Here is a 17,453-nt window from a genome sequence, read left to right on the forward strand (position 1 = left end):
CCTCTGGAATTTCCATGTCTTTTCAGTGCAAGAAGTTTTTAAGTATGGAGTGACACACACTACTTCCCTCCAGTACTCTCTTCCACAGATTCTGAATCTTTGAAAATAGCTAAAAGCTTACACCAGCATGTATCAAAACCGAAGTAATGTCTTGACTGGATCTTTAATTCTCAAATATTTACTTTTCCCTCAACTGTGGCGCAACACTGGGCATTTGTTACTGGTAGCTCTTTTATTTACATTCCCATCACAAGGCATGTGTGAAACTCTCCCAGGTTGTTAAATTAGCATTGCAGAGAGAACGTAATGGCTTACCTGCATACCCCCAGTCAAAAAATCCCACCTAAATTCCTTTATTGCATATTACCCTGATAAAAATCTATTCCTTTGTGTTCAGTTTGCTTTAAGAAGCTGAAGTTAAAGCTGCACTGCTGAACCTTGCCAGACTTTTAGCACTTTGGCGCACCCAAACAAATGCTAAGAGATGAAGAGGCTTGTTTTTTCTCCCATCAGGTGAAACAGGGACATAGACAATCACTACAAATCTGAGCCACTTACTGAACGAGATTTTATTTATTAAATATTTATTGCCAAGATAGAAAAAAAAAAAAAAAAAAATTGTGATTTTTTTTTTAAAAATATATTTTCCCTTTAACAAAAGAAATTTCACCTTTTTCTACATATGATGTGTAGAAAAACAACTCCTCAGTTGTCCATTACCTCTAGTACAGAAGCTGTACTTGCCAGCAGTATAGTCATTTCTGCATTTATCATGGGGTGTTGGCTTTCAAATGCTAAATGATGAACAGACAATCACAGCCAAAATCCTCACATTCTGTTTGGACCCTGATTTTTGCTGCTTGAAGCTTTGTTTTCATCATGTTGCTGTTTCTGCTTTTTCTTTCTTGGGTGGGATAAACTTTAAGCTTCAAGCTCTGTGACCAGTGTGTGAACCATCAACACAGAACTTCATTGTGTTTAATTTCAGCCTGTGTGTGCCAGAAAGTTACATAATATGTTTGGGGGAGGTATTAAATCTGTGAGATGGATTTTACAGGGAGCTGGAAGAAAATAAGGGGTGCTATTTTAGATTGTTCAACTTTTTAAAAGTTAGTGTCGCCAAAGTTGAGGTTAGAACAGTTTTTACCATCCAGTGCATTGGTTGATTTGTAGCTTCAGTACAACAGCAGCAAGACAGCTGAGCAGCAGTAGAAAAACCAGCAATAATAGATACAGTAGGTCAGACTGAACAAGTACTCAGCATGCTGTAATTATATTGTCATCCCAGTAAATGCACAGATATACTGTACAATTGTATTAAAGGATAGCTTTCGGCTTACTCAGAAGTGCCCCCCCCCCACCCCCCACCCCCCACCCCACCCCCCCACCCCCCTCCTAACCAGTGTTTGCCTGCACACGATGTCCTTCTCTGCCCAGTGTATGTGAACCTACACAGTACAGTACAGTACAGTACCTCAGGCAGGGACAAACCCAGTAGAGATCACACACTCCCAGATACACAAAAACATAGAGGAGAAAAGGAAAGCATGCATGAATGCACACCTGCAGAAAACACACACACACACACACAGACACAACTTTACATCACAAACTCTGTGCAGTTGTCCTCACTTGAAAGCCTACAGCGTTTCTCCTCTGTCAGCAGTAATCCTCCCTCTCTAACCACCCCCACCAACTCACAGCTTTCCCCTACCCCCCTCATAACCCCTCAGCTCTCTGAAAACGAGATAGGGCCCACATTGCTATTCTGTGGGAGTCTCTGCAACCAAGCCATCAGTTGCAGGAGACCAGGGGCAGTGGAGATAGGGGAGGGGTTTTCGAGCCCAAAGAAACAGCAAGAAGCTGCCGGCCATCTGTCCCCATTACTCTGAGACTGCAGAGGGAAAAAATGAAGGGAAGGGCAGTGACGGAGTGAATGTAAGTTGGCTGGAAAAGGAGTTTGTGTTGGTTTTAAAGGTTGTGGATTAGGAGGAGCTGCAGCAGCTCTGAGGTCAGAGGGACCTGCTAAAAGTCTATGACCTCTTTGCAATTTCACCACAGCTACTTGAGATTTTACTTGCATGCAGTGGTGACACTGTGCTGCACTGTTATTTACAGACACCACCTCCTGCTCCTTCATCGCCACCAGAGCTCTGATATAATCTGACTGTCCCATTCGCTGTGCCTGGCATCCATCAGTTGAGCCACAGAGGGACAAAACATGCAACCTGCCAGACTTATCGGGAATAGATGGCTGTAATGATGGGGAGGAGATGGCAAGTGGTTTAATACAAACAAAACAATCAGTTATGGGATAATAACACAGCATTTTTGCATATGTACTTTATTTATTTGATTTGTTGTTTACAAAATAGGGCTTTGTGGTATTTCTAAACAGTGATGTGCAGATTGAAAAGCTGGAGTCAGCAACCAAGATGCTGTAAATGAAATCTGTTTTTCTAGGTTTCAATTTACTGCAGAGGTTTGAGACAGGAAAGCAGCGATCGAAGACAAAAGAAAAATAAATTTCAACAATTGCAGCAGAAAAAGGCAGAACTGATGTTTGGTCAGTCCAAGGAAAATTAAGCTTTAAGATGATTTCACTTGTCTTATAATTTGTCACCATTGTTGTTAGCAAAATCAAAATAAAGTAACACTGTAACGCTGGATATCAAGTTGAGGTATTGTAGTCAAACTTAGAGAGCTCTGTAAAATGAATGGAAAGCCTTGGTCCAAGGCAAGCCAAGGCAACTTTATTTATAAAGCACTTCCCAACAGTTACTGCTGTACAAAGTGCTGACCACAATGTAATAAAAATATTAAAACCTAAAACAATAAAACAGAAAACAATAAAATATAAAACCATAAAATATAAAACAATGAAACCAGTAAAAACAATAGAATCAATAAAAGCAAACTCATTCTGGGTAAATTGCTAATGAAAAGAGGGATTTAAAACTGGACACTGATGAAGCCTGTCTGACCTGCATGGCAAACATTTCCACAGAGCTGGTCACATCACAGAAAAGGCCCGTCTGAGCTTCCTCCGTGTTCTCGGGACCTCCAGGAACATCTGATCTGATGACCGGAGGGCCCGGTAATGGGAGTACATGTGTAGCAGCTCAGAGAGGTAGGGTGGTGCAAGGTCATTTAAAGACTTAAAAACAAATAAAAGGATTTTAAAATGAATCCTAAAAAGAACAGGCAGCCAGTGCAGTGTGACTTAAACAGGATAAATATGCTCTCTTTTACGTGTTCCCATCAACAGATGGCATTTTGCACCAACTGCAGACGGGACAAACCTTTTTGTGTGACACCAAAGTACAGAGCATTACAGTAATCGAGCCGTGTTGTTATAAAAGCATGAATCCCTGTTTCAAAATCCTGCCACGAAAGAATCTGTTTAGCCTTTGCCGGTTGGCTCAGCTGGAAAAAACTAAATTTAACTACTGCACTGATCTTTCCTCATTAAAATCACTGTCCAGTTTCACACCCAGAATAAGATTAAGGGTTTTCTGGAAGATTATAAAGTGATAAACTTTTATCAAGATTCCTGATTAGTTTGGAAGTTAACATTAAAAACAAGCTTCCAACATACATACACAAATAATGCAGAGGAATAAGGTTAATATGCCATGCATTGCCTCTAGTGTTTATTTCGGAAAAAATTTCATTCGCAGAAAGGCTCTACGATTGTTTCGCATGTGAGTGGATCAGTCTAGTCATGCTCTGGATTCTCAAAAATCAACAAAAATCCATTGATAGACCTCCAAAGACTGGTACAAGCAAGAAGAGCCCAGAAGCTCAGTGAACTCAGAGCTTTATCCAGGAAAAGGAGCAAAAATCCCTCAAGCAAGAACTGAAAAACTGCTTTGCAAAAAGGACTTTGATGCTGTGATGCTTGTCAAAGGGGGTCTTACTTTAGGACTTACCATGCAGGGGAGCCCAGACTGTTTGCTTTTTCATAACTGCAAGTTTCATCTGGAAATTTATGCTTCTTAGAAGTAAGGCTATCATTCTAGCTGCTTTTAATGCCAGAAATTATGGCCGGAGGAGTTCAAAGCCTTGCTTTGTACTACAGTTACATTGGCGCGACAGATGAAATGATGCACCACCCTGCCAGAATGCATTATAAGACCTTCGCACATTTAAATAATGTCACCTCTGAAGTGACTGAGTGTGAGTAGCTGAGAGGGCTGGAAGCATGAGATGGATTAGGGAAACTCATCAGACGTTATTTGTTTGATGACATGTAAACAAATGCATTTCTGTTGGCTGTTGGACGAAATAGTATTGTCATGGAACCATGTAGCATTTTACATCATAGCGTCTGAAAGGTAACATATAGATCTCATTTAGTCCTCACTCAAGTGGAAATGTGCATTCAAAGTACAAAGATTAGGATTTCCCTTAAATATCATCGCTTTTCTGTCAGGTGGTGGAAACGTGTTACTGTTCAGGTAGTGGAGAAATGTGGATGTTTAGAAACATGGCATGTCGTGGGACTCTTAATTGAAAATATAGCGAAACACAAATCCTCGTACTCATGGACTCTTGAAGTCAAGGAAAGGCCTCACACATTTCAGAAAGACAATGCTAAACCACTGCTACATTAATTATTAAAGTAAGTTCTCATATCTGCAGAGTAAGACGGCTATTCAGTTTTTTCTTTTGTATGTTTTTTTTTTCCAGAAGGAGGTTCAGCTGAGTCTAAAAAAGAAAATCTGGGTAAACTTACTCTGAGATGATCAACTCTGACTTTTCAGTTCCAGAACAGCTGGTGCGTATAGGCTACAGACAAATATAGATTAAAACAAATTTATTTTACCGGAGGGGGAAATGGATAGTGAGGAGACACTGTCTGCTGGGACCCAGACAGGCTGACAGTAGATCTCTACCTATCACACATTTATGGAATTCTGATTTTAGACATGTGAGGACTTTCCTTGTGACTCAACATATTGTAGTCTCTCTGAGATGTTCTGTGTTGCCAAGGTACCAAGGTGATAAATAAAGATCCACTTTACAAAAAAATGGATGAATAAATAAAAGCCTTGCAGGACAAAGTAAAAAAAAAAAAGTATTGCTGGGACATCATCTTATATCTACAATGTGCCGTATTGGATACAACTGGACAATCTGAATGACTGCAAAACGGTTGTGATGGATGAGATGTTGATCAAGAAATAAATAACACATTTGTTTGAGTTCTAAAAAGATCATTTTCTTGCATAAATAATTATATATTTATTCAGCTTCTAAATCTCCTGAATGGCTGTGATGCGGACAACCCATGAATGACACCGACTTCAGGTGGGAGGAGACAGGTAGACGCAGGTTTTCTTTATTTTGAACCAGGCTACGAGAAGGTTTACCTTTGCCTCTTTTTGATTAGTATGAGCTTGTCTTATCTTAACAAATCAAATTAAATCAAAGATACTTTATTCATCCCCAAGGGGGAAATTCAAGGTTCAAGTCAGCTCATCCAAGGTTTGACATTCAGACATTTAACATTTATGACAAGTTTACAGAACCGAACTGAAGCTTAGGCCCCGCAACCAGTTTTACCGGCAGTTTCATCTCAACTCGTCTTAGCTTGGTCCTGTTTCTTTTCCATTACAATTTAGTACCAGATCTAAAATGGGCGGGGTTTGTGTGAAATCACTGTGATGTGTTGTTCACGACAAGCTCTAGAACAACACAGGACCTAGAGGCAATTTGCTACTTGGTCTGTGGCTCTCCGGCTGCTGAGCATAAACTGTATACATTTGTTGGAACCACTTTCAGTCTCGTCTGTTTGATCCGCTCCAACCATTGTGGTCCTTGATCTGCCGATTGTCACTTTTGAGGTTTTTCTGCTTCTCTCGACACTGCTGAAAACTCTGTTGCTACCCGTAGTCATTGAGTCGGAAAGCTCTTGATAGATGTTTTTATTCCGTGTTGTTCCATCAAGTTCCCTCTGAATCCTTTCCTCAGCAACCAAGCAAAGAAATGTCTCCACCTCAGTGTTGCGCCATTGCTTGTCACAACTTGCAAGTTGGAGTCGCTCTTCCAGTGATATCACTTCCTGACCCTGGCCCCTGACCAATAGTGGCATGCAGTCTGGCGACGTCACACACAACCCGACTAAGCTCGCTTAGAACCTGGGCTGAGGAGTTACAAAAAAAGTACCGGTAAACGGGTACAAAAGCCAAGTGGGAAACCCTACAAACCGAGCCAAGGCGAGTTAAGTTGAGACAAGCTGAAACCAATGGAAAAGGGCTATTTGTGGAGTCAGTTACCATGGTAACAGACTCAGAATAAAACTTTCCTCCAAGTTTCCCTTAACTCAGGGATGACATACTCAGAGTTTCAACATAACCTCCTTTCTGGAACAAGCACTAGGCCTTCCACTAATCAAACAGATTTGGTGCCTTATAAAAGACTAAAAAAAAGACGATGATGGATGGACATGGACCAACTTTTTTAGGACATGCAACCAATGTCAAATCTGGCATCAGCCTTTCACAAGTCTCATTTAAAACATTTGGGATGTCATCAGTATTTCAAATTAAATGTTATTTTCTGAGATTCGGAAGTCAATATATTCTATTTTTACTTGCATTTTATACAGTTTTCCAACTTATACTGACTTTGTAAAAGAGCTGATCATATTAGTGAGCACTAAATGGTGCTGTAGTAAATACAGTGTTTACTGGCAGCTGCTTTCGTCACTGGATTACTTTGTGCTAATATTTACATCAGCCAGCTTGTGAATGGTATGTAGGATTAACTCAAAATAACCCGCAGTGGCTATGCTTAGATAATAAAACATGTTGGCCAGTGTGCTTTTGGACTACAATGGATCACAGTAGGCACAGCACCAACTTTACCACGCTTTGACTGCACAGACAATACACTGTTGGTGGAATGAATTTACTACTGGTCTTGATCTTTTCATAGGCTTCTTTTAAGATGAATAAATATTTTTATTTTACTATATTTCACTATATTATACATCTTTAACACAAAATGTAAGCGGTGAGCCATGTCACAAGAACAAAATATGATACTTATCATGGAATATTTATGAAGGCATAAAAAATACATCACAGTGCAGGTTCTATTAGGAAGAGCATAAATGCAGGAAAGAACACAAGATAAATACGTAAATGAAATGTTTTGGACTGATTTTCAGCAGGTCGGAGGAGCTCCTGCATCTTTCATCTCAAATAACACGTATTTCTGCCGTTAATTTCTCCCAGAAGAAATGCTTCTCCATCCTTCTCACTTACAAGCTGCCATCAGACCTCTCTGCTGTGACTGTAGTTTTTCTAATGAAAATGGATAAGAGGAGACCAGAAATCAAGTGCCCTGATGATCCACTGAGACTCGGCTGCTGGGGCACAGTTTCACTGCAGGAAAAGTCTGTACTCCTCATCCTTTTTCATCACTTTTCATTCACACTCCCCCTCTCATCTGAGGTGCAATCCAACTATCTCTGGTGGTCAGGAGTCAGGCTCCTTCAAAAGCCGTAAGTGGTTGATGGAACTATATTTTACCGGCCATTGTGGGAGTGCCAGAGGCTGGCTATGCTCAGATATGATCTCCAACCAAAGTAAAACGTGGTATGCAATGCAGGTCTGCAGATCTGAGAGGCTGGAGAGTAAGAGGCCTGTCATTTTACATTATACGTTCTGCAGAAGGTGTCAGTGAAAAGTCAGTGAAGGAATGGATCGTATCAAACACCAGCTTGACACCACTTAGTGTGTTTCCTTCATCTTATATCAGTGCATCTCCTTCAGTCTCTGGCTTTGTATCTCTGGTAAATTACCTTTCAGTGTTTCTGAAATGCATCGTCTACTGCTCAATTGTTCTCATGTTACATTCCAACTGTCCTCTATATTTCTTGGAAGTCATCTGAATCCTTGTGTGTTATTTCTCCAGTGTTTGTTGTCTGATTCCATCTTTCTTTCCGCTTTGCGTCACCACAGCTCCCCCCCCTCTGGCAGAGTCGGGTTCTCTGCCTCTTTGACAGAGATGTCACAGGAGAGCTATATTTATCAGACTAATGGAATGAGTGAATAACATTGCACCCACCTTACCATGTCGCCCAGCTCCCACTTGCTCTCTCTCAGGTGCCACCAGCAGCCATCACCGCGATTAGCGGTTTTTGCTCAGTCTACACCGCAGCAGCTGCAAGTAATCGTCTCCAGCTCAGTAGCTGCACTAATAATCCTCCAGTATAATCTTCAATTAGAGGTGCAGCGCTAATCTCTGACAGGAATAATTGTGGCTTTTAGTGTCTGTTTTGTGTGTGTGTGTATGTGCGTCTTTATGTTAGTGTTGCTCTTAAACTTGCTCGGGAGATTGTTTGTGAGCTGAGGTGAAGGTATACTGATTGACGGTGGTTTTGGTGTTTGAGAGTGTTTGATTATTCTTTTTCCTTAAGTGAGGGGCTTTAAATGAGAAAAGTGAGCAGCAGTTTAAGTGCTGGATTTCCTTGTTAGTGGTGAGATTATTTATTATACTGTGTTCCACAGTCTGACTTCTTTAATGGGTTAAAGGGGAGGGTAAAAAAAGGCTAATGGTTTTGGAGTCTGTGAGACAGCTGGCTGGCTGCTAAGGCTTGCAGGGTGATGGTGGGAGGGGGGGGGGGGGGGGGGTCGCCCTCCATCTCATTCTTCTTCTCTCTCTGCCACTGTCAAGCCAATAACACCTCAAGCATCCAGTCCCTTCACATGAAGGAGCAATAATTTCTAGCCCATCCCCTCGACTCTCCTCCTCTGAAGAGATTTCTGCCTGTTAGTCGCCCAAGGAAAAAGAGCAAAAGCGCGAGACTGACTAATTTGGTTTTTTGCTGCACCTGGGAGTTTGTCAAAATCAAATAACAGTCAAATATTTTTCTCACCATGTAATGTGGCGAATTAGCCATGACCCGCTGCTGCATCGAGAGCTTTGAAGTAAAGCTCAGAATTTCCCCTGACACGATAAAAAACAGCGGTGTCACTTCCACCAGTTAGACAAAGCATTGTAATCACTGTTATGTAAAATGATGTGGTAATGCAATGTTTTGCAGAGAAAATGTGCATTGTTGCATTCGTGTTCACCTGCTACCTGCTAATGCATGTTTTCAGACTTGTAAAAAAATATATATATAAATGATGGGACCCCCTCCCCACAATGCACAAAACGCAAATAAATAATAACAACAATAAGTGCAAAAACTAGTCCTGGTACCTTCAGATGTTCACAGGCGGTACAACAAGAGCTATATAATATGATGGAGATGATCAATTCGTTTGTTTCCTTTTTCTTGAACCAAGAGCTACATCAGTACTTACATTTTGGTGTTTTTCCATAAAGTCCTTTAAAACCACAGCTTTCAGAATAATGAGGCTACTCAAACACTGAAAGTTGGCAATTCATGGATTATTTATACTTGAAATGAGTTTCCTTTAGAGGATGATGGGCTTCAGCCTTAGAAATGGTGTAATGATCTTGAGAATCTGGGATTAGCTTGGAGCTGAAGTGGTGCTCCTCCTCTTTTATAGGAGTCAGATAATGTTTATGGGCATCTGATTAGGATGCATCATGCACGCCTTCCACTGGAGGTTTTTCAAGCATGCCCAACTGAGACAAGACCTCGGGAACATCAACAACATGCTGGACAAATTATGTATTCTTTCTGGCTCGGTAACACCAAGGGATCCCCCAGAAGGAGGTGTGAAGTGTCTCTAAGGAGAGGGATGTCATACAGTACATAGATGCATAGCTTGATGATTTTTGTCAGGGTGTATTTACTTATTTTGCTTCTGTATGAAAACTACCTGCTTATTCATTGTATTTACTGAGTAACTCAGTATGAGAAAAAAAAATAAACAAGATCAATTTTTCCTTGATCACAGATGTTTATTGGGGTTTTTCAATGATTCACTGTCATCGTATACCGACTTACTCTGTTGTGGTTAACTGTTTCATTTTGTCATTACAGATTTAATTACCATGATATTGATTTTCACCACATCACTCAGCATTGTATGTCATTAATCAAAAAGTAGAATTGATTAGTGCTTCATTTGCTGTTATCTGCATATTGGCCTTCCCCAGGCTCTTAAATTAACTTAGCCATAAGTTTGTTAGTCAGCTGCATGCAAATAGTAAACCATAAATCTGTTGGCCATGTCACCTTGCATTTGATTTAAAGTGACCTTTGACTTCACCCTTTATGCAATTAGATGGGCTGGTGAGTGAGGGGGAGTTCCTCGACATTACAGAGATCAAGAGGCAGCAGGCCGAGGACTATGAATGCATCACCAACAACGGTGTCGCTCCACCTGACCAACGCAAGGTCAGAGTCACAGTGAACTGTAAGTACCCCTCCGTGTGCAAGACACAGTAGCCCAGTGGTGATAATTCACCTGAACCTCATATGCATAATTATGTATTAATAATGCATGTAAATGCTGTACATGCATTATTATGTATATAGTTTAATTTTCTTCTCTGCAGGCGTTTTTTTTTTTCAACCTTGTGTGCAAATCTGGTCAGACCTGACTTGGCTCTTTAGTGAAAGCTGGTGTATACTAATTACTGAATCCCCTGTTTCTCTGCGTCTTTATCCTTTTCATTCCAGATCCTCCGATGATCACAGACATGCAAAACAAGGCAGCCCAACTGGGGAGGACAGCCATCTTGCATTGTGACGCAATGGCGGTCCCACCAGCCTCCTTTGAGTGGTACAGAGATGACCACAGGTGACACCACAAACACATTCATTGTTCATTTGTTAAAATGTTATACTATGCCAGCTGGTTTAATGACATTTTTATCTAAGTGAAAACCTGTATTTTTAAATATCTGTTTTGTTTTGGTTTTTCTCTGAATTATTAACTTTTTGGGACTAAATTCCTTTTGTTGTGATTATTAAAAATATAAAAAATATGCTATAAACTTGTTTGGGTTTTAACAACACAACACAAGTCCATTTTAAAGTCTATTGTTAATATTGTTTGATTAACTATTTATTCAGTGAAATTGCTTTGACCGTAATGGTATGATGCACACAGAAAGCAGCATTACCCAACATCCATTGCCAAATTATAAAAAACTAATTTGTATTACTTGTACACATATCACATTTACTATAGGGTGTCTGTTCATACATTTGAAGAATATAAATCAATGTCAGCTGCATAGTGATCTGGATTTATTGGAAGAAATGGAATACTGTTGTGTGTAGAATTCTGTGGTATTCTCCTGTATTCGGTATTTTTTCCATCAGATCGTTTTCCACACATCCGTTATGCTGCTCCAGTTTGACTATACAAGATCTTACAACATAAAGGTCTGACAAAGAAAAAGTGTTGTTAAACTAAGATAATCCTCTTTCTTAAATCACTTTTTGCCTTCAACTCTGCAAGATACACCACTTCATTTAGAGATGAGATGATATAAAATTACAAGCTTTCTTAATGCTTTACATGGGTTGAATATTTCTAAATTAAACAGATTTAAGCAACTAAAAATCAATAAATTGATATAACATCTGATAATATTCAGACGTGCATGTGGAATTTGTTGGCGTCAGTGCAGCTCTGACATTGGTGTTTATCTAAGGTTGTCATCCTTTTAAACCTTTAATGGATTATTTGCTTGTTTACGACTTATTGTGTGTTACCTCTATATCACCTGCACATAAATTCCTCCTGTGAAGTTGCCAAAAGGTCCCAGAACACATACATGGGTTAGGTTGGCAACAGGCACAGCCAGACACAGAGGTATTTAGACAAGGCTTTACCCACCAGAGAGAACTGTTAATAGAGTTTAATAAGTCCCAATAGGATGTCTTAATATTTATGAACTGTGAGGTTTAATTATTAGTACAAGGTGAGTTTGGAGGGGACTGAGTTGCATGTTTGTCGTTGAAGAAACAGAGAAATAAATTCTCTTATGCGAGCTTGAGTCTCTGGATATGATGTTATGTTGTGTTATTCATCTTTTTTCTCCACTTTATTCTCCAATTTTTGCATCTTTTGCTTGTGAACCAACGTTGCTGCCACCCAGGCCAGTAGAGATTGACAACACCTTGAGGATCAAGAATGAGAAAACTCGCTCGGTGTTGTTGTTCACCAATGTGACGGAGAAGCATTTTGGCAACTACACTTGCTTTGCCTCGAACCGTCTGGGTGCTTCCAACGCCAGCATGCTGCTGTTCCGTAAGTCATCACAGAGCTCACTGTGTGCAGGGGAACAACACTGCAGTGTACACACGTGTCTGCAAACACACATACTTGCAAACGCACTTGTGTTTTATCTCGTGCGACTATCAAGAGTTCTAACAGACAGGACGCTTTACTCCAAAAAGGAAAGCAATGTCACTGCTCTAACGTCCTCACCCAGTCTGATTTTGATCTGCACACTGCACAGTAATTTCTCAGCCTTCCCCTCCCTCCCTTTTCCCATTTTCTTCATTCTCCGCCCCATTAAAGCTTTGCTTGCCCATATTTCAGCTTTTTCTCTTCTGAGCGTTCACACTCTCACCCTCCATCTCATGTCCACGCACACTCCTGCCTTCACACTGTTGCTCTGCTCTGTCCTGGATCCCAAGAAGTTTTCATTTCTCCCAGAGCTCAATTCACATTAACCATCCCCAATGAGCAATTTCCTACTCTTTCATTTCCCGTAACCCTCCGTACACCCCCCCTTTAGTGCTTTTGGCATTACCATCTTAAGTGAGTCCTTCATCTATCCCCCTTTCTTCTTTCATTCCTTTCCCCATTATCTTAGACCAGTCTCCCTTCAATGACTCACTCCTCTGTCAGACCCATACATCTTCCTACTCTTTTTTTTTCCACTACTGCTGCCACTTCTGTCAGCCTATCTCTCCATCATCTGTCCTTCTGCCTTCTTTCTCCCTACTATTCTTCCCCTGCCATCATTACAACACAACAAACCTCTTTCTGTCCTGGACAGGGCACAGAAAATCTGACCATAATCAAATACTTTTGCGGTATGTCTGTTCATATGCCGTTCCCCATATTCATTGCCTCTCCTCACTGTATTTTCTCACTTTTATACCTTTTTGTTCATCATTTTAAAGGTGCCCCGTGTAGCATTTTAACATCAGCAACCCAGTATCAAAACAGGTACATTATTGTAATTACCTTCTGTCAATGAGTCCATTACGCAGACCACGGGTAATCTGTTCTAGCTTTTGCTATACATCATAGCTACAGTGTAAGGCACCAGGTTAGATGTTTCTTAATCTAGTAACTACAATACTGCACAAAACAGGAAGATTGAAGGTTAATTAAGCTCACAGTTGTCCTTTCAAGTATTATCCAGTGCCCAGTCTCTCAGAACATATTGCTGATTAAACAGTGCAAAGTCATAGCTATTATTTTGCTTCCTGGACAGACGCATTTACATTTTCATGTTAACTAGTTTAGGTTGTCAGTACAGATAAAGACTGAGATTTCTACAAGTTGTCCACAACATGAAGTTGTGGCACCAGAGAAATAAAAATTAAAATGATATTTGTTTTTTTCATGGCCAGAAGGTTTGTACAATATATGTTTAATAAAAAAAAACACTGAGTAATATAACTTTTTAGTTTCCTTTGACCCAATAAAATCAGCAGTAAAATTGTAAACACACACACACACTTACTAAACTCCACTTAAGTAGGTTATTTTATTCATTTATTACATTAGAGTCTTTTAAGATCTAGTAGGAGATCATAAATGATGGCTGTTCATATCATCCGTTCAAGCAGCTATAAATACAAGTGATTTTGAGGTGTTGCCGCTTTGCCAATCACATGACGAAGACTCTTACCCTCAGCTAAGAGGAAATAAGTTAAGGAGGTCAGGTACCCTTTAAGAACCACTAAGGCAATGGTCTGACCTAAGCTGCTGGAATGCCACTGATATTGTCGACTGTCAAGGGGATTTCTATAAACAGACAGATTTCTATCTAGAGTTGAAGCCTGTGTCCCAAAATAAGCATCTTCCGAATGAAAGAAAGTGCATGAAAGGATGAAGAAGGAAGACTATCTCAGAGTTCTTTAAGACAACCATCAGCAAAACTATCATCTCAACAGCTGAGACGTAGACAGAGAGAGAAAAGAGCAGAGATTTACTGGATACAGTTAACGCTAAGCACTTGTGTTAGCGTTCTCTGAGTTGTGATACAAAGGTACACGTGCTGGACTGGCTTTAAGTTACGTCACTGCCATGTAATAAAACAGCCTCATTTAAACTTTTACAATTCCGCTTAAGGGGCGGTCAAAAATCAAACTACCAGAGGTGTGTTCAGAACTACCAAGGATTCCTGGCCAAAGTACAACTTGCTAAAGGACCTGGAATAATAGCATGTGCTGTTTTTACAATTTTGACCCGCTTACAGAAATGATAATGCAGTGATTTCTGAAAAAAAAAAAACATTTCATTTATGAAAAAAAGCTCTGATGTCTTGCTTTTTAAAATCCTGTTCTGTCTGCATCTACAAACTGAAAAACACATTTCAGCCCTTTTATTAGCAGTACTTATGAATAGTCTGTTGCAGCAGCTTCATGAGTCACCACAACAAGTTTGTCCCAGTTTTGTTAATCACTGTTTTAGTGCCCTGAGGAGTCATTTTCAATGTACATTAGGTTACTTCCAGTGCATGTGCTCTCATTATTTGCAGTTTTGGTTCACTATTTAGCTGTATTTTTAATCCTATCTCTGTTTGCAGCTTTTTAGTATAATATTTATTTGCAGTTTTAGGCCATTCCTTGAGTTCTCACAACCATCTTATCACTACTGACACGTCTATAACACAATTCTCATTAAACTGTGTCATATACTGGTATTAATCCGTCATTGGGTTAACCTCCACCACTCTGTGGCTTTGTAACTTCAAATAGACTATAATAATATATAACATTATGTCATATATTTGTCACAATGGGTCTCTTCACATTTACGAACAGTGGTGTAACAAGGATAAATCAGTTAGGTTGGGATATTATTGGTCTTGCTGTTTTACTGGCAAATCTAAATGGGCTGGAGCATGATCATAGACTGTACATAAAAAGATCTTTCATATACGGTCTATGAGCATAATTCGTTTTAACGTGTGTCAAAATGCAACATGTTTGAGTTAAAATGACAATTCAGAATATGTTCACGAAAGCTCTGCAAGCTTTTGCAAGTAAAACACATAAATTACTGCTACACTTAATCTTTATTATTATGACATTTTAAGACACGCAAAGAAAACTATTCAAATTTTAAAAAGATATTGGTGCTTTATAGCTTCATTGTGTTTGCAATTTTGTGTTGCTTTATGCAAAACCTCCACTGTCCATCGATGGTTAAATGTTTTCTAACTAACTTTAATATATGTAGCATGGCTATTAGTGGTGACATGTGTCACACCCTACCATGAGCTGCCCATTCTTAGCACATATTCATAGCTGCTTAGATCCTGTACAAAATTACTAAATCTAGAGGAAAAACATGCTGCCAACAGCATATAAGCACTTCTAACTCACAACATTTATAGCAGTGTATGAGAATATATTAAATTAAAGAGCATGTTGCAGGTTAGAGCCCTCCTTAAATTGGTATGTATAAAAATATTGTAGAAACCAATATTAAATAAAGACACGCTAATAAATACACTGTTTGGGCTTTTGGAGAGGTTTCTGTCAGAATTTTACTACTGCATCTAAAACCATTTGACAGGAAGTGACATAGAAAGAGGGAGATGGTGTTGCACCCCTGCCATAAAAAAAGCACCTCATAGCAAGAAGTGCAGTATGAGCATCTCACCTGTAGATGACGTGCATTCATTATAACCCTTAAAAAGAATGAATACGTGCCATCTACAGGCAAGATACTGATGCGCTTCTTGGGATTGGGTGCTTTTCACAGCAGGGATGTTTTTAACTTTCTTTTGCTTTTGTGTTTAAAAGGTTTCATTATTAAGGATTTTGTGCCAATTTACAAAATTATTTTAATATTTGAAAAAGTCAGGTTATATTTACTGTAGTAAACATGTTAAAATGAAAGAAATACGCGAAGGACAGTAAATTTGTAGAGATCACAACAGCACAGGTTATAATGACTTTGAGCCTTTTGAAAACAAATCCGCAAATATGCATGAACCAGTGCCAGAGCTTTGTTAACGTCAGCCAGGGCACTGTTTAAGGTTAGCCAGTCAGTATAGCATAGACTTCACAGTGCTGAATTAGAAAATTGAAACCGGTTATGAAACTCCAAATAGAATAATACACAGAGTTTAGATTGTAAAGATTTGTTTGAAGTCTCCATGTAAACTAGGTCATGATAATTCAAAATCATGCCAAAAGGTTAAAGACACATGACAGTTCCTCACACTGTGAGAGAAACAGGATTTATTTCAGAAATAGAAACCCAGTTTCAACTCAATTTTGGATGCCAGATTTTGTGTTCTGTTTTAATAGTAAATTCTTGTTAATTAGAAAACCTAGGTAGCTTGTGATGCTAAGGTTGTGCTTCACAGTGCGCCTGTTCACCTAAGGCAAATAAACATGAATATAAATTTGTCTGCATCCAGCACCAGTTTAAGTTGCAGCAGACGAGACTGCACAACATCAAAAGCAGACTGTTTGTGCTTTGGAGTCTGTGTGACAGATCTGGAATGGCAATAGATCGTGTCTTCTGTGTAAGGATCATGCTAAGATAATTGGTAAATAATCACATAGATGGTTGATGCAAGTAGGTCCCAAAACAAAGCCGTTAGATGCAAAAATAAAAACAAGGCAAAATTTAAAAGTGAAAACTGGTTTTACATTGTCCTCTCTTTCTGTTTTTTTTTTTTTTTTTTTCTCTCCAGGACCGGGGGCCCTACATGGGCGAGGGGCAGGTTTACATGCAGGAATGAGTGTCACCATGTGTGCGTGGGTTTCCTTCTCTGCTGTTCTTCTGCTAAAGGTGTAATGATCATGCTCTGTTTGGAATCGTCCTGAAACATCCCCGAAAGTCCGACTTCTTCCTCCGTTCCCTCTCTGCCCCACTACGGAAGGAAAACAAAGGAAATGAAATTCTTTAATTATGAACCCATCACTGTGAACTAAAAGAATATGCATTATTCCTGGAGCCATTGATCATTGCATCAAACACACGACTCCCTGCCCCCTCTGCAGAACCCTTGCATCCTCAAGTCAATATCGAAGTCAATCATTGTTGATATCCTTTTCTCTATTTCTTCCGTACAAATTGTCTTTTTTATTCTTTGTTTTACTTTTTATTGTCTCACAGAATGCCTTGCAGAATTTGTCTGACTTGGTAGTGAAATACCCCCCCTCCCATCCCTCAACCCCCCCCTCCCCCTCTGACCTTGTGTTTTCATTATTACCACGAGGTTTATGTTAATAGAAAGTGTATATTATATTATGACTGTGTTGGTGATCAATGAGAAAATCGATAATCTAACACCTGGAT

The 17,453-nt window shown here is 39.6% G+C and overlaps 1 protein-coding gene across 1 annotated transcript in view; it reads left to right on the top strand.

The window, feature by feature from the left end:
- iglon5 (IgLON family member 5) overlaps positions 1-16,949 on the top strand; it is a gene marked incomplete at its 3' end in the record, with an annotated part of 118,643 nt that extends 101,694 nt beyond the window's left edge. Inside the window, exons 5-8 of the mRNA XM_079240274.1 lie at positions 10,218-10,349; positions 10,616-10,736; positions 12,046-12,197; positions 16,846-16,949. Coding sequence (XP_079096400.1) covers positions 10,218-10,349; positions 10,616-10,736; positions 12,046-12,197; positions 16,846-16,949 — 509 coding nt within the window. The remainder of the gene's footprint in view (positions 1-10,217; positions 10,350-10,615; positions 10,737-12,045; positions 12,198-16,845) is intronic.
- Between the last annotated feature and the right edge of the window lie 504 nt (positions 16,950-17,453).

Source organism: Telmatherina bonti, assembly GCF_933228915.1.
Source record: "Telmatherina bonti genome assembly, chromosome: 5".
NCBI lineage: Eukaryota > Metazoa > Chordata > Actinopteri > Atheriniformes > Telmatherinidae > Telmatherina > Telmatherina bonti.